The 23,582-nt window shown below is 34.9% G+C and overlaps 1 protein-coding gene across 3 annotated transcripts in view; it reads left to right on the forward strand.

Annotated features, from left to right (window-relative positions):
• PPP3R1 (protein phosphatase 3 regulatory subunit B, alpha) overlaps positions 1-23,582 on the forward strand; it is a 131,021-nt gene that overhangs the window by 100,118 nt on the left and 7,321 nt on the right. For all 3 annotated transcript variants that reach the window (XM_056813911.1, XM_007476726.3, XM_056813912.1), the window contains one exon: positions 19,245-19,421. In XM_056813911.1, the coding sequence (XP_056669889.1) occupies positions 19,245-19,421 (177 nt within the window). The remainder of the gene's footprint in view (positions 1-19,244; positions 19,422-23,582) is intronic.

Genomic DNA, 23,582 nt, shown 5'->3' on the forward strand with positions numbered 1-23,582 from the left:
TCAGATTGGTCAATATGACAGTAAATGTTGGAGGGGCTACAGCAAAATTGGGACATGAATGCAGTATTGGCAGCACTGATCCAACCATTATAGAGGGGAATTTGGAACTGTGCCCAAAGTGCTATAAAACTGTGCATACATACCATTTGGTCTGATAATACCATGTCTGGGTTAATATGCCAAAGAGATGATTTTTAAAAAGGTGGAAAGGACCTAGTTGTACAATATTTATAGCAGCCACCCTTTTTTTTTAAAAATTATATTTTATTTGATAATTTCCAAGCATTATTCATTAAAGACAAAGATCATTTTCTTTTCCTCCCCCTCACCCCCTTAGCCGACACGTGATTCCACTGGGTGTCACATGTGTTCTTGATTTGAACCCATTTCTATGTTGTCAATATTTACATTAGAGTTTCGTTTAGAGTCTCTCCTCAGAGTCTCTCCTCTGTCATATTCCCTCAACCACTGTAGTCAGGCAGTTGCTTTTCCTCAGTGTTTCCACTCCCATAGTTTATCCTTTGCTTATGAATAGTGTTTTTTCTCCTAGATGCCTGCAAATTGTTCAGGGACATTACACCGCCACTAATGGAGAAGTCCATTACGTTCGATTATACCACAGCGTATTAGTCTCTGTGTACAATGTTCTCCTGGTTCTGCTCCTCTCGCTCTGCATCACTTCCTGGAGGTTGTTCCAGTCTCCATGGAACTCCTCCACTTTATTATTCCTTTTAGCACAATAGTATTCCATCACCAACATATACCATAATTTGCTCAGCCATTCCCCAATTGATGGGCATCCCCTCGTTTTCCAGTTTTTGGCCACCACAAAGAGCGCAGCTATAAATATTTTTGTACAAGTCTTTTTGTCCATTATCTCTTTGGGGTACAGACCCAGCAGTGCTATGGCTGGATCAAAGGTAGACATTCTTTTGTCGCCCTTTGGGCATAGTTCCAAATTGCCCTCCATAATGGTTGGATCAGTTCACAACTCCACCAGCAATGAATTAATGTCCCTACTTTTCCACATCCCCTCCAGCATTCATTACTTTCCTTTGCTATCATGCTAGCCAGTCTGCTTGGTGTGAGGTGATACCTCAGAGTTGTTTTGATTTGCATCTCTCTGATTATAAGAGATTTAGAACACTTCTTCATTTGCTTATTAATAGTTTTGATTTCTTTATCTGAGAACTGCCTATCCATGTCCCTTGCCCATTTATCAATTGGAGAACGGCTTGATTTTTTGTACAATTGATTTAGCTCTTTATAAATTTGAGTAATTAAACCTTTGTCAGAGGTTTCTATGAAGATTTTTTCCCAATTTGTTGTTTCCCTTCTGATTTTAGTTACATTGGTTTTGTTTGTACAAAAGCCTTTTAATTTGATGTAGTCAAAATTATTTATTTTTCATTTTGTGATTCTTTCTATGTCTTGCTTGGTTTTAAAGCCTTTCCCCTCCCAAAGGTCTGACATGTATACTATTCTGTGTTTACCCAATTTACTTATGGTTTTCTTCTTTATGTTTAAGTCATTCACCCATTTTGAATTTATCTTGGTGTAGGGTTTGAGGTGTTGATCTATTCCTAATCTCTCCCATACTGTCTTCCAATTTTCCCAGCAGTTTTTATCAAATAGTGGATTTTTGTCCCAAAAGCTGGGATCTTTGGGTTTATCGTATACTGTCTTGCAGAGGTCACTTTCCCCCAGTCTATTCCACTGATCTTCCTTTCTGTTTCTTAACCAGTACCAAATTTTTTTGATGACTGCTGCTTTGTAATATAGTTTAAGGTCTGGGACTGCAAGGCCCCCATCATATGTGTGTTTTTTTTTCATTATTTCCCTGGATATCCTTGATCTTTTGTTCTTCCAAATGAATTTTGTTATGGTTTTTTCTAAATCAATAAAGAAATATTTTGGTAGTTCAATGGGTATGGCACTAAATAGATAAATAAGTTTGGGTAGGATGGTCATTTTTATTATATTGGCTCGTCCTATCCTATGCATGAGCAGTTAATGTTTTTCCAATTGTTCAAGTCTAGTTTTAGTTGTGTGGAAAGTGTTTTGTAGTTGTGTTCATATAGTTCCTGTGTTTGTCTTGGGAGATAGATTCCTAGGTATTTTATTTTGTCTAAGGTGATTTTGAATGGGATTTCTCTTTCTAGTTCTTGCTGCTGAGCTGTGTTGGAGATATATAGAAAAGCTGATGATTTATGTGGGTTTATTTTGTATCCTGCAACTTTGCTAAAGTTGTTGATTATTTCAATTAGCTTTTTGGTTGAATCTCTAGGATTCTTTAAGTAGACCATCATGTCATCCGCAAAGAGTGATAACTTGGTCTCCTCCTTGCCTATTTTGATGCCTTCAATTCCTTTATCTTCTCTAATTGCTACTGCTAGTGTTTCTAGTACAATGTCAAATAGTAGAGGTGATAATGGGCATCCTTGTTTCACTCCTGATCTTATTGGGAATGCATCTAGTTTATCCCCATTGCAGGTGATATTAGCTGATGGTTTTAGATATATACTGTTTATTATTTTTAGGAACGACCCTTCTATTCCTATGCTTTCTAGTGTTTTTAATAGGAATGGGTGTTGTATTTTATCAAAGGCTTTTTCTGCATCTATTGATATAATCATGTGATATATATATTGATATAATCATTCTTGTTGGTTTGTTTGTTGATGTGGTCAATTATGTGGATGGTTTTCCTAATATTGAACCAGCCCTGCATCCCTGGTATAAATCCTACTTGATCATGGTGGATGACCCTTCTGATCACTTGCTGGAGTCTTTTTGCTAGTATCCTATTTAAGATTTTTGCATCTATATTCATTAGGGAGATTGGTCTATAGTTTTCTTTCTCTGTTTTTGACCTGCCTGATTTTGAAATCAGTACCATGTTTGTGTCATAAAAGGAGTTTGGTAGAACTCCCTCTTTGCTTATTATGTCAAATAGTTTGTATAGTATTGGGATTAACTGTTCTCTGAATGTTTGATAGAATTCACTGGTGAATCCATCAGGCCCTGGGGATTTTTTCTTAGGAAGTTCTTTGATGGCTTGTTGGATTTCATTTTCTGATATGGGATTATTTAAGAATTCTATTTCCTCTTCTGTTAGTCTAGGCAGTTTGTATTTTTGTATATATTCATCCATATCACCTAAATTGGTGTATTTATTGCCATATAATTGGGCAAAGTAATTTCGACTGATTGCCTTAATTTCCTCTACATCAGAGGTATAGCAGCCCTTTTTGTGGTGACAGAGAATTTGGAAGTGAGGGACTATCCCATCATTTGGACCATGACTAAAACAAATCGTGTTACATGATGATAATGGAATACTATTGTGCCATAAAAAATCATGAGCAAGATGATTTCAAAAAAAGCTGGGAAGAATTACATTAACTGATGCAGAGTGAAATAAGCAGAACTGGGAAAGGATTGTACACAGTAATATCAATATTGTATAGTGTTCAACTATGAAAGGCATAGCTACTCTCAGCAATACAATGATCTAGGACAATTCCAAAGGACTTATGACAAAGAATATTATTCATTTTCAGAAAAAGAACTTGTTAAAGTCAATTTCAAATCAGATCATAATATTTTTCACATTAGTTTATTTATGGTTTTGTTTGGGGTGGGTTGAGTTTTATATGAATATTCTTTTAGATAATAGTGACCAATATGGAAGTATGTTTTGCATGGTGATACATGTATAACCCAGATAAAATTTTTTTGGGGGAGGGGAAATGGAAAGATCTTAAATTTAAAAAAAATATTGAAATTCTTATTACATGCAATTAGAAAAATAAAAATGAGGTTTTTAAAAAGTAATTGAGACATGTATGTCCAAATTGTACTAAGAACCAAATCTAACTAGTGTGTATAGACCTTTTAATATTAATAATTGATTTCTGTCAGTGTAGAGTCCAATGTAATTCTGCATTATATTATTTTTATTTTTTAGGATCTTTCAATTATATTGAAATTTTCTCACAATGTGGCATTGCTAGCATTATATAAATAAAATAACAGATCTTTTTTTTGCCATCAGTTTCAACAACATAATATAATTACATCCAATACTACATCTTTTTAGAATATTAAAAAAGTGAGATTTTTGTTTCCAAGTTAAATGATACACAGATCTTCAAACATGTAGGAAATTTGCCTTGTTGCTATACTGTCTCCAAATAGAATCATTTAATTCTACCTTACATGCTGTGATATTAATAATAATAATAATAGCACTTAAAGAATTTTAAGGTATGCAAAGCATTTTATGAACAATAGACTTGGAATACAGGTACTGTTGTTTAACCAAACTTTATAAATAAGGCAGATAGAAGTTGAGTACCTTTGCACAATTAACAAGTACCTGAGGCCAAATTTGAAACTCGAGGCTTCCTAACTCTTAAGTCCAGAACACTATCCAACCTGCCTTATGTAATTCTCAGGTCTTATTTAACATATTAGTATCTAAAGGTAGAACTTTAAAGATATTCCATCCTATGAGATTTTATAGAAACAGAACTTGTATAAGCAACTTTATATAATGCAGGCAGTCTTTATTATAGACTTAGTTTTGAAACAAATCTAATTCTTCAAAACTGTTTGGTCAAAGAACAAATCAAAGAAACAATTACTCCAATTTCATTGAAGAGAATGACAATGTGGAAATGACATCAAAATCTATGGGATATAGCCAAAGCAATACTCGGGGAAAATTTATATCCTTGAGTACATATATATCAACAAACTATGGGATGTAGCCAAAGCAATACTCAGGGGAAAATTTATATCCTTGAGTGCATATATATCAGCAAATTAGAGAGGGATGAGCTCAATGAGTTGAGCATATAACTTAAATAACTAGAAAGAAGATAAATTAAAAATCCCCAGATAAATATTAAATTGGAAATCCAAAGAATCAAAGGAGAAATTAATAAACTTGAAAGTAAAAACTATTGAACTAATAAATAAGATTGGAACTCTTACTTTTAAAAAAAACCAAATAAAATAAAGTTCTTGACCATCTAATAAAAAAAAAAGAAAAGAAGAAAATCAAATGAACAATATCAGAGATGAAAAGGGTGATCTCACCTCTAACGAAGAGGAAATTAAGAGCTTTTTTGCCCAACTATATGGCAGTAAATATGACAATGTAGATGAAATGGGTAAATATTTACAAAAATATAAATAGCCTAGAGTAACAAAAGATGAAACAGAATACTTAAACTTAAACTTAAAAAATCTCAGAAAAAGAAATTGAAAAAGCCTTCAAGGAACTTCCTAAGAAAAAATCCCTAGGACCAGATGGATTCACAAGTGAATTCTATCAAACATTTAGAGATCGATTAATCCCAACACTATACAAACTATTAGACAAAATAAGCAAAAAAGTTTTACCAAACCCCCTTTATGACACAAATATGGTACTAATTTCAATTCCAGGCAGACCAAAAATAGAGAAAGAAAACTACAGACCAAACTCCTTAATGAACATAGATGCAAAAATCTTATATAAAATAGTAACAAAAAGACTACAGCAAGTTACTATGAGGATTATTTACTATGACCAAGTGGGATTTATATTAGAAATGCAAGGCTGGAATTGACCATATAAATAACAGAACCAATAGAAATCACATGATTATCTCAATGGATGCAGAAAAAGCCTTTAAAAAAATCCAACACCCATTCCTATAGAAAATACTAAAAAGTATAGGAATAGAAGTCTTTCCTAAAAATTATAAGCAATATTCATCTAAAATCATCAGCAAGCATCATCTGCAATGAGGATAAGTTAGAATCCTTCCCAGTAAGATCAGGAGTGAAGCAAGAATATCATTATCACCACTATTATTTAATTAACATTGTACTAGAAATGCTAGCAATAGCAATTAGAGAAGAAAAAGAAATTGAAGGGATTAAAGTAGGCAGTGAGGAGACTAAACTATCACTCTTTGCATATGATATGATGGTCTACTTAAAGAATATTAGAAAACCAACTTAAAAAAACTAGTAGAAATAACTTTAGCAGAGTTGCAAGATTCAAAATAAAACCACATAAATCATCAGCATTTCTATATACTTCCAACACAACTCAGCAGCAGGAGTTAGAAAGAGAAACTCTCTAGACAATATAAAATTATTTAGGTATCTATTTGCCAAGAAAAGCATAGGAATCACATGAACACAACTACAGAACACTTTTCACACAATTAAAACTAAATCCAAATAATTGGAAAAACATTAACTGCTCATGGGTAGGATGAGCTGATATAATAAAAATGACAATCCTACCCACATTAATTTACTTATTCAGTGCTTTGCCTATCAAACTACCATGAAACTTTTTTACAGAATTAGAAAAATCTATAAGGAAGTTCATTTGGAAGAACAAAAGATCAAGAATATCAAGGGAACTAATGAAAAAATGTGAAAACTGGAGGTCTAGCAGTATCAGATCTTAAACTGTGCTATAAAGTAGTGATCATCAAAACAATATGGTACGGGTTCAGAGATAGAAAGGTGAATCAATGGAATAGATTTGGGGTAAATGTCTTCAGCAAGCTAGTGTTCGATAAACCCAAAAATCTCAGCTTTTGGGTCAAGAACCCACTATTTGACAAAAACTGCTTGGAAAATTGGAAAACAGTATGGAGATATTAGGTTTAGATCAACATCTCACTCCTTATACCGAGATAAATTCAAAATGGGTAAATGACTTAAATATAAAGAGGTAAATTAGGTGAACGTAGAATAATATACCTGGCAGATCTATGGAAAAGGAAGGAATTTAAGACCAAGAAAGAGATAGAGAATGTTACAAAATATAAAATGAATAATTTTTATTACATTAAATTAGAAAGGCTTTACATATATATTTATATTATATTATGTATCATATATTACAGCTGAGCTTTTTATAGTGGCAAAATATTGGAAAATGGGGGGGTCGTCCTCTATTGGGGAATTGGGGCTGAACAAATTGTGGTATCTGTTGATGATGGAATACTATTTTTCTGAAAGGAATAATGAACTGGAGGAATTTCATGTGAACTGGAACTACCTTCAGGAATTGATGCAGAGTCAAAGGAGCCAGAACCAGGAGAACATTGTACACAGAGATGAATACACTGTAGCACAATCGAATGTAATGGCCTTCTTTACTAGCAGTAATGCAATGAACCAGGACAATCCAGAGGAACTTAGGAGAAAAGAACACTATCCACACATCCAAAGAAAGAACTGTGGGAGGTGTAAACCTTAAAATTTCTTAGACTTATGAATGTTGGAAATTTCACCATTGGGAAATTTCATACTGGAAAAAATTTCCTACTGATAGTAAGAACTCTATTGGAATGTGAAACCCCTTGGCATGGGAGGATCCTTCTCCTCCCTACTTAATACTACTTTAGGACAGAAACCTTTTGCTAAACAATGGAAAGAGCTTTGACCTATGCTTAAGCATAGAACAGGAAGTTCTTTGAGTCATTGATTTTAGAATTGATACAATAGAGATACTTGGAATGACAGAACCAGGTCTTGGAACTTACAATCTCCACCCTACTCAGTCTAACAGGATTTAGGAAGGGCTGCAGCATAGATCAAGATTTAATTATTTGAGAATATGACGTACAACATACATGTGCAAAGGAAACACACCTCTGGGAGGTCCTGGGTTAAGCTAGAGCCACCATTGGCCCAGGGGAGACATCAACAGTGATTGGTAGATGTGAGAACTGAGGGGAAGGGACTTAGATGGTTTCCTTAAAGATAATGGGGTCTGAGGAGAGGAGGGTTTTGCTCTGAGCGAGGTGGCTCTGAAGGAGGACTGAGGAGGTTGCTCTGTGGGAGGACCAGGAGAGAAGGCTGTCTCTGAAGGAGGAGAATTCTCTGGAAACATTTCTTGAAAGGAGGCTCTCTTGAAGGTGGAGCCTGAGGTTGGCATGAGAAGCCTTACCTAGAGAGATCTTGGGTGAGTGATAAAACCAACTGATTTATTCATTCTTATTCCTTTCTTACTTTCTCTCTTTTTCTACTGATTAATCAGTGTATTATAAATTAAATTTCTCTATAAAACCCAGTTGGCTTGGGCATATTCATAAATTGGGAATATATTCCCTGGCGACCATCTTGTATTTATATAAAACCAAGACACAGTAGAAAACATATTTCAGCGGTCATAATTGATATATATATATTTCCCTTGCTCCAAAACATTCTAATTATCACAGAGGAAAAACATGATTAATCTCATGGTTTGTTGGTGTAAAGATAATTTTAGGGTTGTGACTTAAATCTAGATATAATTGGTCACCAAGGGAAATCTCAAATAAAATACCCAAGCCAGTCTGGAAATTTATGGTAATTTAATTAATATAGAGGGAAGGAATTTAAGGAGAAGGAGAAAAGAGGATATAGGATTTCTCCTGCCTGGCCTGTGCCAGGGGGAGTTTAAAATCCCCACCTCTAGGTCTCTTAAGAAGATTAGAGGCTCCTAAGAGGATAAAGTTGGAAAGTAAAGGAGGAAAACTCAGCCAGAAACTCACCATCGAACCGGACAATAGCTTGTAGCCATGCTAAGATGCCGAAAGACCCAGCACGGTGTTATCAGCCAACTCTCCACTGCCAAAAGTGCCAGAGAGAGGAAGTGACCCAAATATATAGATCTTTCACCCTTGTGTCTCCTCCTCTAAATTTTCAGGTCTACCAATCACATCAAAGGCTTAGAGTTACTTAACACTTGTAAAAATGGAGATTTGATTAATTTAATTATTACACACTTCTTTGTTAAGTTCACCTTTTGTGAGTTACTTAACCTTTTTGTGATTAATTTAACCTTTATAGTTACTTAACATCTTTTTGTATTAAGATCTTAAAATAGACTTAGCTTAAAGTTCTAGCTTTACTATAAGGTAAGACTTAAGTACCTTCAATTGTTCAATCAGGAGATTACAACTTTATCTTCTCCTAAAGTCCGTCTAAGTAGGGTGGAGTAATTTAAAGTTCCCAATATATTCCTGATTTTGTTAAACTAAGTATCTTCATTGTTACAATCAGTAAATAGCTAAATCCAATCTTCACATTGGGGATATGATTAAGCTTTTGCTGTTAAAAAATCACTCTATTGCAGATATGAATAATATGGAAATAGGTTTTGATCAACGATACATGTATAACCCAGTGGAATTGCTTGTCAGCTTGTGGTGGGGGAGAGAAGAGAGGGAAGAACATGAATCATGTAACCACAGGAAAAAACCACCCTAAATAAATAAATAAAAATATAAAAATCATTAAAACAATTAAAATAAAATGCACTGTGCTTCAGCCCTGGAAATACAAGGATGCACATGAGCTAGCCATCAAAACATTCTACTCTCAGCCCCATCCACACGAGTTTATATTACAACACTTGTAAGGTTAGTGGTAACTCAAGGGAGTTTTGGCTAAGGTTGACATAGGGATGATGAGTTTATCCATAGAGTGAAAAGTTCATTGACAGGTTCTTTGTGGAATCAGTGGTTGTATTGATTTAGTTACTCTACCCAAAGTAAGAGGTAGAGAGTGGGCTAAAGTGGTGGTATAATTATTGCATCTTTGGAAATGGCATTGTGATTCAAGGGGACAGGTAAAGTCCAGAGAAGATATGAAAATCAAAGATGAAATTGCACTTACTCATCAATCAAAGACAAGTTAACCTTGAGAAAGGAGTTCCAAAGGGGAGCGTAGATTCCTTTCTCCAATCATATTTTCTAGATGTCTGTCTGAAAGTGCTCCTCCTGAAGTGAGAAAGTGGTAGATGACAGAATGACCTAGGCAAGTCATACAATATTTCTGGAACTGTGGCCTTTGAGGTCTTTTCCAGGTCTAGCCCTATGATCATTTCAATCTCAAGCATATACACTTCCTTTTCAAATGCAGTAACTAAATCAATAGCTAGTCATATGGTGACAACTCATCTGTGTCATGGGACTACAGTAGCACAATAATGGTGACAGTTCATACCTGCATGAGGATTTGTCAGGCACTGACATTTATATGTTCTATTAAATAATTACTGACCTTCAGTCATTGTATTGGATAGAGTTTGTTATTTTTGCTTTTTTACTACTTTTATTTGCTTTCTTTTAAAAACATGTTACTTTTCAAAATCACATGATTAATCAGTGGATGCAGAAAAACATATTTGAAAAAATATAACACTAATACTGTGTATTGATTCCAAGGCAGAAGAGTAGTAAGGGCTAGGCAATGGGGGTCAAGTGACTTGCCCAGGGTCACACAGCTGGGAAGTGTCTGAGGCCTGATTTTAATCTAGGACCTCCTGTCTCTAGGCCTGGCTCTCAATCCACTGTGCCACCCAGTTGCTGCCCCAACTCATTTGGTTTAAAAAGCATACAAAGCCTAAACAGAGAAGGATTTATCCTGAGATTTTTATTAATGCCTAGGGCCTTCCCACTCTGGAATATCCATCCAAGCACCCCTGCAGCCTTGGAATATTGCTATGTAAGGTTTGTACCGTTCTCCTATTGGCAGAACTGGCTTTTTGTAGAGATGATGAGGCCAATCTTCCCTTCCCTCCAGGCCTTTTTTTCTCCTGACTTCCACAATTCAGAACCATGTGTTTGTTCATCCTCCCCCTCTCTCACTCCCTGCTTTTCACCTGACTGTTTGTGTATTATCCTTTTCCCATTTGAACCCCTTGAGGGCTGGTACTAGTTATTTGCTTATTTTTGTATATCCAATCCTTAGTATAATGCCTGGCATAAAATAAATTATTAATTTATTTAATATTCTTTAATATGAATATAATTAAATGCATCTAAAATAATCAATAAGCATTTAACAAGTTTTGGCTAAGTACCCTATGCTATAGGTTCAATGGATATAAGGAATGAAACAGTTCTCTCAAGGAGCTTACCTTTTAGAAAGGAAGCTGTTAACTACAGCAAAAGATGTATTAAACATTTCTGAAAAGGTTCTAATAACCAAGATAAAAGTGCAACTATACAAATAATAAAACCACAAGCCATTTTCCTGCAGATTAATGGTCAGGGAGGCAGCAAGCATTTGATAAATGTTCATTATCTGTAGAGCAGAAAGAAAAAACATTTCCTCCCCTCTAGGAGCTTATCTTCTAATGGAGGAAGACAGCACACACACACAAAAGGAAATTGAAGGGTGTTCGATATTCACCAGTAGGTAATGGTGTTGAAGTTCAGAAATTCAGAAGCAGCACTGGAATGGGGATGGAAGTTGACTGACTTAGGCCATTTCCCAAAATGGTGCCCCAGGATGAACTCATGAGAGAATGGGCTAGCATGATTTAGAAACATTCTGGGGTGAACAGACCTCAAATGTTGAGGGAAGTTACTGGGTGAAATGGCAGCTGACCCATAATATCAAAATCAGACTAAATGAGCAAAGGTTGTAAAACTAATAGTTCTCAAAAGAATTGTAAACTTTCAATATGCATATGAAAGGGTGCTCCTGATCTCCAATAATGGGATGTGTAAGTCAGTTTAATAACTCTTGAGGTTTCATAGCCAGTAGTGAGCAGATCATTAATAAAAGGGAAAGTTTCCATATATGTTGAAATCTAATAGCACTTCTGTAGTTACAAAACAAAACCAAAAAAACTAGAAATACAGATAATCATAAATGGGAGAATGGCTAAACAAATCAGGGTATGTAAACATAATGAAATATTGTGATAACTTCTGGGTTGTATGACTTAAGTTAGACTTTTTAAAACTCTCAAAAATTATGTAATTGTTAAATTCAAGAATTTGGAGCTTGATGAGCTTGATCTCATCCTGATTTGAAAGGGCAGGTCAAAAGTTCTGGCAGCAACTAGCACCCAGGAGAGTGGGAAAGCATAATTTGAGAGAGCTGGTTGTTGAGGCAAGTGGAGATTACCAGGGGGAGACTTTGTGTCAGTTTGGGATTCCATTGGGAACATGGAATGGGGTAGGACCCTGCTAAGGGGCAGTGTAATCTGTCATCTTCAGGAAGTGGCATTTTTCTGGAAGTGAGGCATAATAGAAAAAAAGGGAGCATGGTGAGAAAGGAGGTTGGTTAGTGAAGAGAGTGAAGGAGAGAAATATTCTCTGTAAAGGATCTAAAATAAATGAAAGTTTAACAACTAATGAGCAGTATTAGTTGAAGGGGGGGAGAGAGAGACTCTGACTGAGAGAAAAATAGAGGAATAAATAAATAACCAGATAAAAGTAGGAAAGAAAAATGGAGCTAATAAGCAAAACTGCAAAAGGACAAGGGGTGACAAATGGGAGGAGAATATCAGAAGAGAGCCAGTAGGAATAGGACTACCTTTTAAAAAGATTATAAAGAGACATAGTACTGTGTTTACAGAAGAGAAGTAAAAGATCCTAACTTGTAAAAAGAAAAGAAAATACAAATGGAGGAAAATCCAAACCTAACTCATAACTTTAAATATGAATGGATTAAACTGTTCAGTAAATTTAAATGTGACAGATTAGATAAGAAATCAAAGCCACAATCTGTTCCATAAAAGAAAGCATTTTAAAAACAGACAAGTATGGAATAAAATTGAGGAGATGGGGGAAAATTTACTGTGCATCATATGAATCCAAAAAATAAAAAAAAAGAATAAACAAGCAAACTACATAATGATAAAAGAACCAACAAAGTATCAGTATTAAATTTATATGTTTAATTGCTTTATCACCCAAATTCATAAAGGAAACATCAACTACAAGAATACATGGGGAGCAGCTAGGTAACTCAGTGGATTGAGAGTCAGGACTAGAGATAGGGAGGTCCTAGTTTCAAATCTGGCTTCAGACACTTCTTAGTTGTGTGACCCTGGGCAAGTCACTTATCCCCCATTGCCTAGCCCTTACCACTCTTCTGCCTTAGAATCAATACACTAAGACAGAAGGTAAGGGTTTTAAGAAATAAAGAAGGAAAAAAGAATACATACATAGAAACACAATAGGAACAGGAGACTTCAGCATTCCTCTGGCTTAAAAATGAACAAAAATCTTAGAGAAACAAGAGCTAAGACGTGTGGGATCTTCTAAATGGAATATATATATTTATATATATATATTTTTTTTTTCTTGGCACCAAACACCATGTATTATGGCAGAGAGCTATTGAAAACAAGTATGAAAAGATAGAAATAGTAAATACTAGAAGAAAATAAAAAAATAATCAGAACCTATTATGTGGTCATATGCTAACAAAACTGAACACTAAAGAAATAGTGTCTTAAAATATATAACATACCCAAACCATCAGAAAACCAGATAAAGATCTTAAATAATCCAACCTCTGAAAAAGAACTAAGTGTAAAGGAATAATCAAAGGGTGAAAGTATGGTGGGAAGGTGACCTTTTGCATCAAACTTTCAAAGAACAATTAATACCCATACTTCACAAATTATTCTCAAAAAATGAATAAAGCTAAGACCCTATGAGAATTTTTTTTGAGATATATATGTTCCTTCTACTTAACCCAGAGAAGGATAAAACAGAAAGAAAACTTCACATTACTAAATTTTAACTTAAATTTTTTAAACAAAATCCTGTCAGATTATAATAATTAATCCTAGAAATATGACCTTGGAATTTCAAATATATTTTGTTTTCATTTTATCAAATTCTATAAACTATCCCTTTAGTAATTTGATTAGTATTGCATTAAAAAGTAAAAGTTAACTTTGGTACACAGCTTTATCCATGTTGCATAGACTTGGTATTATCCAAGATACCATTCTTATATTTAATATTCTTATTCAGTATTATCCCCCCAAAATTTACCCCAGGCATAATGGTTAAGTTGGATTCATACCAAAGATGCAGAAGTGATTCAGCATTAGGAAAGCAGTCAGTATAAAACACATCTATTTAAAGCAATGGGGATACCCTAGAATTTCCCAGTCAACATGAGAGTAAAGCAAAGATGCTTAGCCTCCCCTCTATTATTTGATAATAAATACTAAAACCTGCAGTTAGACAAGAAAACGAAATTAAAGTTCTAAAGATAATGAGATAAAACTTTCCTTGTTTGCTAATGATCTGGTAGTATATTGAAAGTTTTATGGAATCAACAAAGTTACAAGACAATTAAAAACTTCAGCAAAGTTGTATACTACAAAGTAAACCTTCAGCAATGCATTTCTGTACATAACAAATGTAAAATCTAAATCTAAAAAGCAACAATGGAAACCAAAACATTTCAATTAACTACAAAATACATAAAATATTTAGAAGTCAATCTACCAAAACCTTAAAAGACTTGAGGTTCATTTAGAATGTTCCTTAAAGAAATAGAGAACAATGTAAATAGCTGAAAGAATGCCCAGTGTTCATGTGAGGAGCAGTCCCAATTAAATAAAAATGACAGTACTACCAGTGTTAATTTAAATTTTAAACTCCGCACAAAACAAATTATGAAACTCCATTAAAAAAAATTAAATACCTAAAATATCAAATAAATATGAAAAAAGGTGTAGGGGTCAAGTAGAATAGTATTTCTAAACCCATTGTAAACCAGCAGCCATCAAAACCATCTGGTAGTGTTTTCAAAGTAGACAAATCATTGAAACAGACTAGACAAGGGACAGTCATATACAGTGGAACTCAAACCAGTGTTAAATAAAGTGGAAAAATAAATAAAGGATAAAAATTGTCAGGAAAACTGGAAAGTAATCAATCAGAAATTAGGCTTAAATTTATCACACCACACTGTAACCATATATTCATTTTAAAGATCATACTGTGAAAATTATTAGAAGAGAAGCACATCATATGTTTCTCACAACTAAGGGTAGGAGATGTAGTCTTATCCAAACAAAGAACAGTGATAATTACCAAAGATCAAATAGATAACTTTGGCTACATAAATTGAAAAGTTTCTTCACAAACAAAATTAATAGGATAATGGTCAATTGGGGAAAAAATATTTGTATCAGGTTTTTCTAATCAGGATTTTGTATTTAAAATATGTAAACAGTTAACAAATATGATAACCAATATCCATTTCTGAATAACACATTGGTAAATGTAATTGATGTAAAATCAAAATTTAACAAAAAATAATTTAATTGAATTAATTTTTTGAAGGAGTTGTTTGTACTTAACATAAAAAAATTAATCATTGCTCTTAAGTTTTATCTGCTTCTTGTTTTATGAATTTAGGCAATTGTGATGTTTTATCACCCACCCCTCTAGCCCAGCAACCTAAAATGGGAGCACTTTCTCCCTCTCTTGTGTGGAGTAAGGGACAGGGCAGGGTACACTGGGCACTTTGGGGGAGAGAAAGGGGCACAGCATGCAGTTTCATGGGGGAGGTGGGTGTGGCACTTGGTCGGGGTGGGGGTGAGGACAGGGCCCAGCACTCCATCTCTAAAAGGTTTTCCATCACTGATATAAAGTGACTTAAGCTTTGCTATAGCTAAATTCAGCTCTATAAAGAGCTCGTTTAGATTATGTCACCAGATTAATAAAATATTATTTTGATTGAATATTTGCTACCAAATACCCACCTCACAGATGAAAAGAACTCAACTGAGGACCCAGTATTTGCATAATTTTAAACTTGGGAACTTGTTCAGAAAATGAATATGACCATCTTACAATAAAATAACTCACTTTAAGCATATCATAATATCAAAATAAGATATCTTGCTGCGGTAAATGAGTTTCCTGAAAATTACAAATATTTTTGTATCTTTTCCCTGTTTGACAAAGTTTATTCAATGTTTCTGCTTTTATATTATTAGAAGGGTAGTAAGAGTTGTTTTATTCTGCTTTTTGTCTAACAAATATGTTCAAAACTGATTATTTCATTACTAGAAACTACAAAGAGGAAGGTACTCAACTTGCTTATTGACTTTTCAGATAAATTAAACACTTTAGACAGAATGTGCTTTATTTGGATCTTATGGTTCACAAGATTTTACTGCCACATTATTACCACTGATCATAGAAAACAAGGTTAACCTCCCCTATGGGTGTTTTGTTTTGTTTTTAAATAAGATCAATAGTTCTTTACTTGGAGTATCGATAAAATGGTATGCACATAGATACTGTGGAGGTCTGTGAAATAGGATGGAATTACATCTTTAGTTTCATTTTTATGAATGTAGGCAGCAAATTAATTGCTTTAAGAAGAGGGACAAAGATTTCAGTAGGCTGCCAGAAGGGGTGAATGACACCAAAAAACAGTTAAAGAATCCTTGTTTTAGGAATGTTTTAGCCAGAATTTTAATGCATGTCTCTTTATCTATTGGTCAGGATGTTAATGTAATTCCAGATGATGTCAGTGTCATATAGCTGCTACAAGATCTTTGACCATACACCAGTTTTTTATCAGCACATTAGTTAATAGAAGACAATATCTGCAAGGGCAAGGAATACCTGTAAGGCCCAAAGTCATAAGAATTTCACTGTTTCCTTGTTACTATCTTAGTCATTGTGATATCTTTAGCTGAATAACTCATCATTTTATGCATAGTTGAAAAATTCTAGCAATGGGACAATATCTCCAAAAGGAAGTAATATATTAATACTTATCAAAATAAAATATTCTCAGCCTCAAAAGGATATTAGCCATCAGTTAAGCCAACGTTGGAAAACCTTTTAGAGATCACATGCCCAAACTGCAACTTTCAAGCTCCCTTGCATTACTCCAGACAGCAGAGAGGGAGGAAGTGCTTGCATTGGGTGACTGGACATGTGAAAAATGTTCTTGGGCGCTGGGAAGAGGGAGAATGGAGTAGCCCCCCCCCCCCCCACCCTGAAATGCAGGGGGAACATTGGCCACAGCTTTGCCAAAACAGGGTTAAGCCATTAAAAGCAAATTTGTTCAACCCTGGGAAAGGCAGCAGGGTTGGGGTGGGGGCGGGGGAAGGGTCAGACACTTGCTTATCATACAGTTTAATGGGGAGCCATCCTTGAAGCAAGCCACCAACAGGATAAATTGGGAGTAATCTCATAGGAAGGGCACTAAGATTAAGAATTCGGAAAGGTTTTCTTTATTTTTAAACTCTACCTTCTGTCTTAGAATCCATACGAAGTACCTGTTCAGAGGTTGAAGATTGGTAAGGGCTAGGCAATTGGGATTAAGTGACTTACTCAGGAGGCCACATTTGACCTTAGAAGTTTCCGTCAGGCAGCAGACCTAACTCTCTAGACTCACTGAACCTTCCTCTAAAAGTTTCTTTTAGATAGGTGAGATTTTAGCTGAGTCTTGAAGGAAGCCAGGAGATAGACATGAAGAACTTTCTAGGCATGGGAGATAGATGATCAGGGAAGATACCCTACATACTGGTGTAGGAGAAACTGGGACAACCCTTCATTAATGAAATGATTATACATTTCTGTTCTTCTCTTTCTTTACCAACAACTAATCATATTTTGCAAATGTCAGAGACTTCTAGTGATATTAGTCATGGGAAAAGTGCTCTCTTCCCCCAGAAAAAAGAGAATAAATCACTTTTAGGAATGACTACCTTAATGTAATAGCTAATATTACAGTATAAACAATTTGAGGCCCGAGTGAGCACAATTCTAGAATAGATGTGATCTTTAAGTGCCAAGAATTAAGCTTTTATGAATAAAAGATAACATATAGTTTATATTTCCCAAGATAAAATATATTATTCAAACCATTTACTGATCTGTATTTAGTATACTGCTCTTATTCTAATATGTTTCATCTACTTCTATTGTTTTACCTCTTTAAACCTGCTTAAAATCTAGGTCAGAAAAAGAAGGGAGTAAGGTATAGAAAAGTCAGCCAATTCTCATCATTTTTTACAAAAGTAAGCCAGGCATGGAGGTTGTGACTACTACTTTATAGTAAAGTGCATAAGTTTTGTTACAGTTTCTCTTTTTGTTACTGATATCTGGGAAAGCTTTTTCTCTTTGTTTTGGGATTTGGGACTATTCTGCTCTCAGTGCAGTGTAAAAAATTCAGGAATTTTCAGGAATTGCCTGGAATTTATTGAATAGGGAAGAGGGTGGCTTGACTTGGTAAGATTTTTACTTTATGAAGAGTAATTACAGCTGAATGGAAGGTTAACTGGGTTGAGGAGAGATTTGAGGCAGGAACAACCACCAAAAGCCTTTTAACAATCTAGGCATTAAATGATGAAGTCCTGCACCAGGCTGCTGGCACTTCTGTGAGATTTGCAAAATAGATAAGATTTGGCAGCAGTTTAGACATGGGGGTAGGAATGAGGAGTCAAGGATGATTTTTAACTTCTGTGGAGCTCCTGATGATTATAACTAAATGGGGAGGGCGGTGAGGAGATGTTCTCATTAGGGGCTTTCCAAGCAAGGAGGGATAGAGGACTTAAAAGTAGAGCAGCATATTATGGAGGGGATTCTTGTTTATGTGTTGGAAATGTGTAAGACTGAAATTCATTTGAATTGCCTCAGATCACATAGCCATAGTTTTTTTCAGTGAACTTATTGGAACCTAGTGCTAATTTTGCCTAAAATTTAATTCTGTTTTCCCTATACCATGCTGGCTATATGTTATGGTTTTTGTTGTTTTAAACCAAAAGTATTTTAAATAGTGAAATTGACTGATTTTCCATTTTATAAGTTGTTTGGGTTAAGAATAAGAGGGATAAGTGCAAATATCAATAATATGGAAATAGATTTTGATCAAGGACACATGTAAAACCCAGTGGAATTGCACCTCAGCTATGGGAGGGGGTGGGGAAAGAGGAGAGAAAGAACATGATTCCTATAAGCAAGGGAAAATATTCTAAATTGACTTAAGTAAAATCTTAAAAAAAAACCACCTTATTTTTGTGAATGTAAACATACTACATTTCTTACCCAAAGCTAAAGCATTAAAAAAAAAAAGAATAAGAGGGATAGTGCTTTTAAACAGCATAAGGGATTTAGTTGTCTTAGTAGAAAGCCACCTGACCACCAAGATAAGCTAAGCATTATCAAATCCTTACTTCTGTGAAGTACTGGGGATTTCCACATGGCAGGCATTGGCAAAAAAAAAGGTAACAACTATGAAATTCATTTGTATAATTTATTTAGACTTCGTGAGAGAGCAATATTGTAGGCAAGTAGAATTAAAAATATGCTTTTATATGTCACAATTTGAAATGAAATTACTAAACTGCTAAAAAAATAATGGTTTACTTTGTGATAAACAGTATAGTAAAACTGATATTTAAACATCTGCCCCATTTTTTCTTTTTCTTTTTTTTTAAGTTGATGCTGATGAAATTAAAAGGCTAGGGAAGAGATTTAAGAAGCTTGATTTGGACAACTCTGGTTCTTTGAGTGTGGAAGAGTTCATGTCTTTGCCTGAATTGCAACAGAATCCATTAGTTCAACGAGTAATAGATATATTTGACACAGATGGCAATGGAGAGGTAGACTTCAAAGGTAAGAAATTCGTTTTAACATAAAATCTTAAGAAATATATGTTACCTTCGTTACCATTATTATGTCCACAGAGTTTTAAAATTTTTTTAATATCTTTTAGTTTTTATTAATTCAGACTGTAATAAGCTAGTTTCCATACATTTCAGGATCAATATAGTGATTTATGACAATATGTTCAAATGGAATATGCTATTAAAGCTTTGAGGATTAAGTTTCTTTTGGGGTACAAAATTGGTTTGAGGGGAAAAAAACCCTGATATTTAGCTCTAAAATATCTTAGTAAACATTTGGATCAAGTTGTTTTGCCTTTGCTTAGAAAACAAGTTTTAACTTTGATTAACTTTAAAAGCCAATTTTGTGGCTTCTAGGAATATATGGAATATGTGGTGCGAAATTTTTAATGGACTGCAATTAGTAAGGGTGTGTGCATGTATTACCTTAGCCAGGATTATTTACTTTAACTAAGCTGGATTTTACAATGACAATCTGATATACTTCTGTAGTTGTTTTGTTAATAGATACTTTAAATTTGATTTCATATTGGTATGAGTACTTGGACCTTTTCCTGTCCTTCAGTGCTGTCTATTCTGATTATAAAATTCATCCTTTTTTAGTTAGTTGTTTAAAAAAATTAGCTTTTTAATTGGTTTATGGTACATACCTTGGGTAACTTTTGAAGAGCATCTAAATTTGACTAGCTAGATGGTGTTAGTAAATTTGGAGTCTGAAATCTAGACATGGATTTACTGACCGTGGACAAATCATGTAACATCTCTGGGACTCATTTTCTTCATCTTTAAAACAAGAGTGTTATTTGTATGCTATACCTCACAGAGTTGTTGGCTTTGGCAGTAAGGAATAAGATAATTTAAAATAAAAGTTATAACAAGATTTGTATTAAATGATTCTAAGGAGCCAGGCCCAGAGATACTGGAGGTCCTAGGTTCAAATTTGTTTGGAGACACTTCCTAGCTGTTTGACCCCAGGCAAGTCACTTAACCTCCACTGCCTAGTCCTTATTTCTCTTCTGCCTTGGAACCAATACATAGTATTGATTCTAAGATGAAAGGTAAGGGTTGTGTTTTTATTTTTAATATAAATAAATAATTCTAAAATATTTGGAAGGAAAAAATTTTTTACTCTGGCAAAAAAGTATAACAACTATTAAATTATACTTTTAAAAGAAAAATGAGCATTGTTTTTTTCCTCTAAGAGCAGGTTTCAGAATGGAGGACCTGAATAGTTCTATCAGATGAATGATAGCCTCTTAGAACAGTACTTTGTATATAGTAGACACTTAAATATTTTTTTTATCTTGGAGCTCTTCCTGTTGTGTATGAGTCATTTGTAGACCTTGATCACATTCAATTTTCAAAAGCTGTAGAGTATTATGATTATTAATTTTTTTTATTATCTGGCATCCTTAAAATGTAAACACTATATTTATCTGACTACCTCTTCTTTTTTCCTTCAGTGGCAACAAGTTATATATGATAGAATACTGATACTCTGATTAAGAACTTTTAATTTCCTTCTTTCTACTTTTGACATTTTTCCTATTGAGGTAGTTAGATGGCACAATTGATAGAACACTAGACTAGGAGTCATAAAGAAGACCTAAGTTCAAATCTAGTCTAGGAAGTGCCTGGTAGCTTCCCACCTCTTTTGGCAGGCCTAGCCTCCCACACTATTTTCTCCAAGTTCCACTGGTGCTTCTAAATTTTGGTGGGTGGGAGTTGTAGTAGTGCAGCAAATAGATTGCTGGTTCTGGAATCAGGAAAACCCAAGTTCAGATCTGGCCTCAAACACTTTATTTGCTGTATCACCCTTGGCAAAATCATGTAATCCCTGCATTTCTTTATATAAAATGGGGGTGGTAATAATAGAACCTACCTCCTCCGAGTTTTGTTGCGACAATAAAATGAAATAAATATTTGGAGAGCATTTTGTAAAACATAAAACTTATTAGCTGCTATTGTTACAACAATATTTTATTGTTACTAATATCTGCCAAAACAAATATGCAATCAAGTGAGAGAAGAATGTAGTTGACTGTCTCTACTTCATAGAGGATAAAGCAAGTCCAAATTCTAAAATGAATCATTTGTGTCTTCAAATGCTTTTTATTCATTTAAAAATAAAACAACCCTTACCTTCTTCCTTAGAATCAATACCACCATGTATTGGTTCTAAGGCAGAAAAGTGGTAAGGGCTAGGCAGTGGAGGTTAAGTGACTCAGGGTCTAGGAAGTGTCTGAGGTCAGATTTGAACCCAGGATCTCCCATCTCTAGGCCTGGCTCCTAATCCACTGAGCCACCTAGCTGCCCCATTATTTCTGTTTAGACTCTAAATTTGGTAAAAGATATCCATGACAAATCTTTATTGGTTGATTCTGTAACAGTGTTCCTTGTAGACTTAAAAATTGTTTTGATCTGACTTAAATCAATGGCATTTGTCCAGTGTCTTAGTGGGCAGGTGACCACAATGGCTTTCTTTACATGTTTGATTGGGAAGAATCAAACAGAATTACTTTCTTTAAGTGATTGCTCTTCTAATTGTAGGCATTCCTTAAGGATCTTCTCTTCTTCTCTTTTCTCTCTCTAATGGTGATTATATTATATTCCTATGATTTCATTTATTTCTCTAGAAATAACTTCCTATTTTATACTTCTCTCATCTTAAGGTTTTGTTTTCAGTGGGAAAGTACCTGTATATCTACAAATTCTATTGCCATCTAAAACCAAACATTGAAAATTGGGCTTGATTGTTTTCCCACAAAAACTAGCCTCCTAACTTGCCTATTTCTGTTAGTGGCAGCAGCATTCTATCAGCCTCTTGGGTTTCAAACCTCAAGCTTCTTTTGAATCTTCCCTTTTCTTCACTCTTAAAATCTGGTAAGTTGTTGTGTAAAGTAAAATACCTCCATCTCGAGTTGGGTGTCACACAGTAAAATGTCAAGATGCTGGTGTCTCCTGATGTCCCCTGGCATTAGCAGGAGTGACAATGTGGGAGAACCAGCAGAATGTTGTCATGGAAGAACAGACAGTATGATGTTTGAAAACCAGTGGCCATGGATGGGGTTCTTAAACTCAAGCTGGGACACAGGTCTAAAATCTGGGACCTAAGTTGGAAAGGCCAAGCTCGCTCTCTCTCTACCTCTGTCCAACCCTCTTTACTAATAAAAGCTTATAATGCTGGTGCTGAGCCTCGGGACCACCTTTTTGTTTGTTATATTGTCAAGTTATACTGATGACTTGCCTCAATCCTCTATTTTCTACTCTTGCTACTACTACCCTAGTACCTCTTTTTGGGTTACTGTAATAACCTCCTAACTTTTCTTCTTTTCCCAATCTATTCTTTCCACAGCAGCCATTGTCACCCTCTGAATGCACAAATTTGATGCCACTATCATACTGCTTAGAACCTTCTGTGACCTCCAAAGATCTATGGGATGAAATGCACATTCCCTCCTCTGGCATGAAATAGGCTAAATCCAACTCACCTTTCCAAATTAACTTGGTGCTGCTCCCTTTTGTGCACTGTGCATTCTAGCCCCACTATGACTTGCCTTTCCTCAGACTTCTGCCTCTGAGCATTGGTATGTTCTGCCTTCCAGTCTTGGAATGGACTTCTTTCTAGCTAAGAGAAAAGGTGTTTTCACCCAATGTGTATTTTATATGTTTCACCCACTTACTAAATTATAAGCTCCTTGAAGACGGGCTATAATTTTTTGTTTTTACATACACCGTCTCTGTTGCCTACTAAAAGTACTTCAGGGGAACCATGATTTCTTTAGTGTGAATAGTTCATTGGTAAAATTTGCAACCCAGTCATACTTTTTATCTTGTTATTCTTGTCTCAGTGTCCTTCCACAAATTTTCTATAGAGGACGTGACCTTCTAGGTCTGAACAATCCTTGGTTACCAGTGCATTACTAATGCTTTGCTTCTTTAATCACTCACTCCTACTTAAGGCTGAGTGGTGTCCTCAGTAGAAGTTGAGCCAGTTCTGGAGTTGGGAAATCCTGGGTTCAAATTCGGTCTCAGATACTTCCTAGCTGTGTGAATGGGCAAGTCACTTAACCCCCATTGCCCTGCCCTTACTGCTCTTCTGCCTTGGAACAGATATTTTACCATAGATTCTAAGATGGAAGACAAGGGT

Source organism: Monodelphis domestica, chromosome 1, assembly GCF_027887165.1.
Source record: "Monodelphis domestica isolate mMonDom1 chromosome 1, mMonDom1.pri, whole genome shotgun sequence".
NCBI classification, from domain to species: domain Eukaryota; kingdom Metazoa; phylum Chordata; class Mammalia; order Didelphimorphia; family Didelphidae; genus Monodelphis; species Monodelphis domestica.